Here is a 1,313-nt window from a genome sequence, read left to right on the forward strand (position 1 = left end):
CAGGAGGGTTCTGACCCCACAGTGAGGTTGTGTCTGCCCCAAAAAGGGTGTCCCCCAATCCAGAAGGTCTCTGACCCCACAAATAGGATGGTGTCTGCCCCAAGGGGGGTGTCCCCAATCCAGGAGGGTTCTGACCCCGCACTGAGGCCGTGAGTACCCCAAGGGGGGGTGTCCCCCAATCCAGGGGGGTTCTGACCCCACAAATAGGGTGATGGGTGCCCCAAGGGGGGTGTCCCCCAATCCAGGAGGTCTCTGACCCCACAATAGGGCAATGGGTGCCCCAAGGGGGGTGTCCCCCAATCCAGAAGGTCTCTGACCCCCCCTCCCCGCCGTGTCCCCGTGCCCAGGTGATCGTGGAGAACGGGGAGCTGATCATGGGCATCCTGTGCAAGAAGTCCCTGGGCACGTCGGCCGGGTCGCTGGTGCACATCTCCTACCTGGAGATGGGCCACGACACCACCCGCCTCTTCTACAGCAACATCCAGACCGTCATCAACAACTGGCTGCTCATCGAGGGTCAGAGGGGGGGGTTTTGGGGGGGTTTGGGGGGATTTGGGGGGTTTTGGGGGGGTGGGACCCCTCCTGGGGGCACCAAAGGGGGGTTTGAGGGGCACAAGGAGCTTCTGGGAGCTCAACCTTGAGGGGACTTGGGTGTCCATGGGGGTTCTTGGAGCTTCTTTTTGGGGCAACAGGGGCTTGGGGGGGCCCTTAAATCCCCTTTTTGGGGGATTTGGAGGGTCCATGGGGGGTGGGACCCCTCCTGAGGCCACCAAAGGGGGGTTTGAGGGATGTGGGGACCTTCTGGGAGCTCAGCCTTGAAAGGATTTGGGTGTCCATGAGGGGCTCTTGGACCCCCTCGTTGGGGCCAGCAAGGACTTGGGGGTGTTTGAACCCCCTTTTTTGGGGGCTCTGGGGGGGAGTCTTTGGGGTCCCCAGGAGGTTTGGGACCCCCTTTTTTGGTGGGACCTTCTGGATCCCACTCTGGCTTGTCAATGGGGGGGAATCTCCTGGAGCCTGCAAGGACTTGGGGGGGGGTGTCCTTGTGGACCCCTTTTGGGGGGTCTTGGAGGGGTCTCGGGGGGACATCCCCCCCCCCACAAAGTTCCCAATCACCCCAAGCCCCCCCCGACATCTCCCGGGGTCTGGATGGGGTTTTTTTTTGGGTGGGGGCACCAGGAAGGGTCAGAGAAGGACCCCGAGTTGGGGGGACCCCCCTGGGGTGAGGGGGGGGAGGACCCTGAGTTGGGGGGACCCCCCTGAACCCCCCCCCCTTGACCCCCCCCCCCCCCCCCCCCCCCCCCCCCCCCCCCCCC

The 1,313-nt window shown here is 64.3% G+C and overlaps 1 protein-coding gene across 1 annotated transcript in view; it reads left to right on the top strand.

The window, feature by feature from the left end:
* Positions 1-347: 347 nt before the first annotated feature.
* Positions 348-1,313, top strand: part of LOC114072953 (DNA-directed RNA polymerase II subunit RPB1-like) — a gene marked incomplete at both ends in the record, with an annotated part of 7,649 nt that continues 6,683 nt past the window's right edge. The window contains one exon of the mRNA XM_027910766.1: positions 348-516. Within this exon, the coding sequence (XP_027766567.1) occupies positions 348-516 (169 nt within the window). The remainder of the gene's footprint in view (positions 517-1,313) is intronic.

The sequence above is a fragment of the Empidonax traillii genome, unplaced genomic scaffold (assembly GCF_003031625.1).
Source record: "Empidonax traillii isolate 1590-97213 ecotype Southwest subspecies unplaced genomic scaffold, ASM303162v1 scaffold4616:size9426, whole genome shotgun sequence".
Classification (NCBI taxonomy): Eukaryota; Metazoa; Chordata; class Aves; order Passeriformes; family Tyrannidae; genus Empidonax; species Empidonax traillii.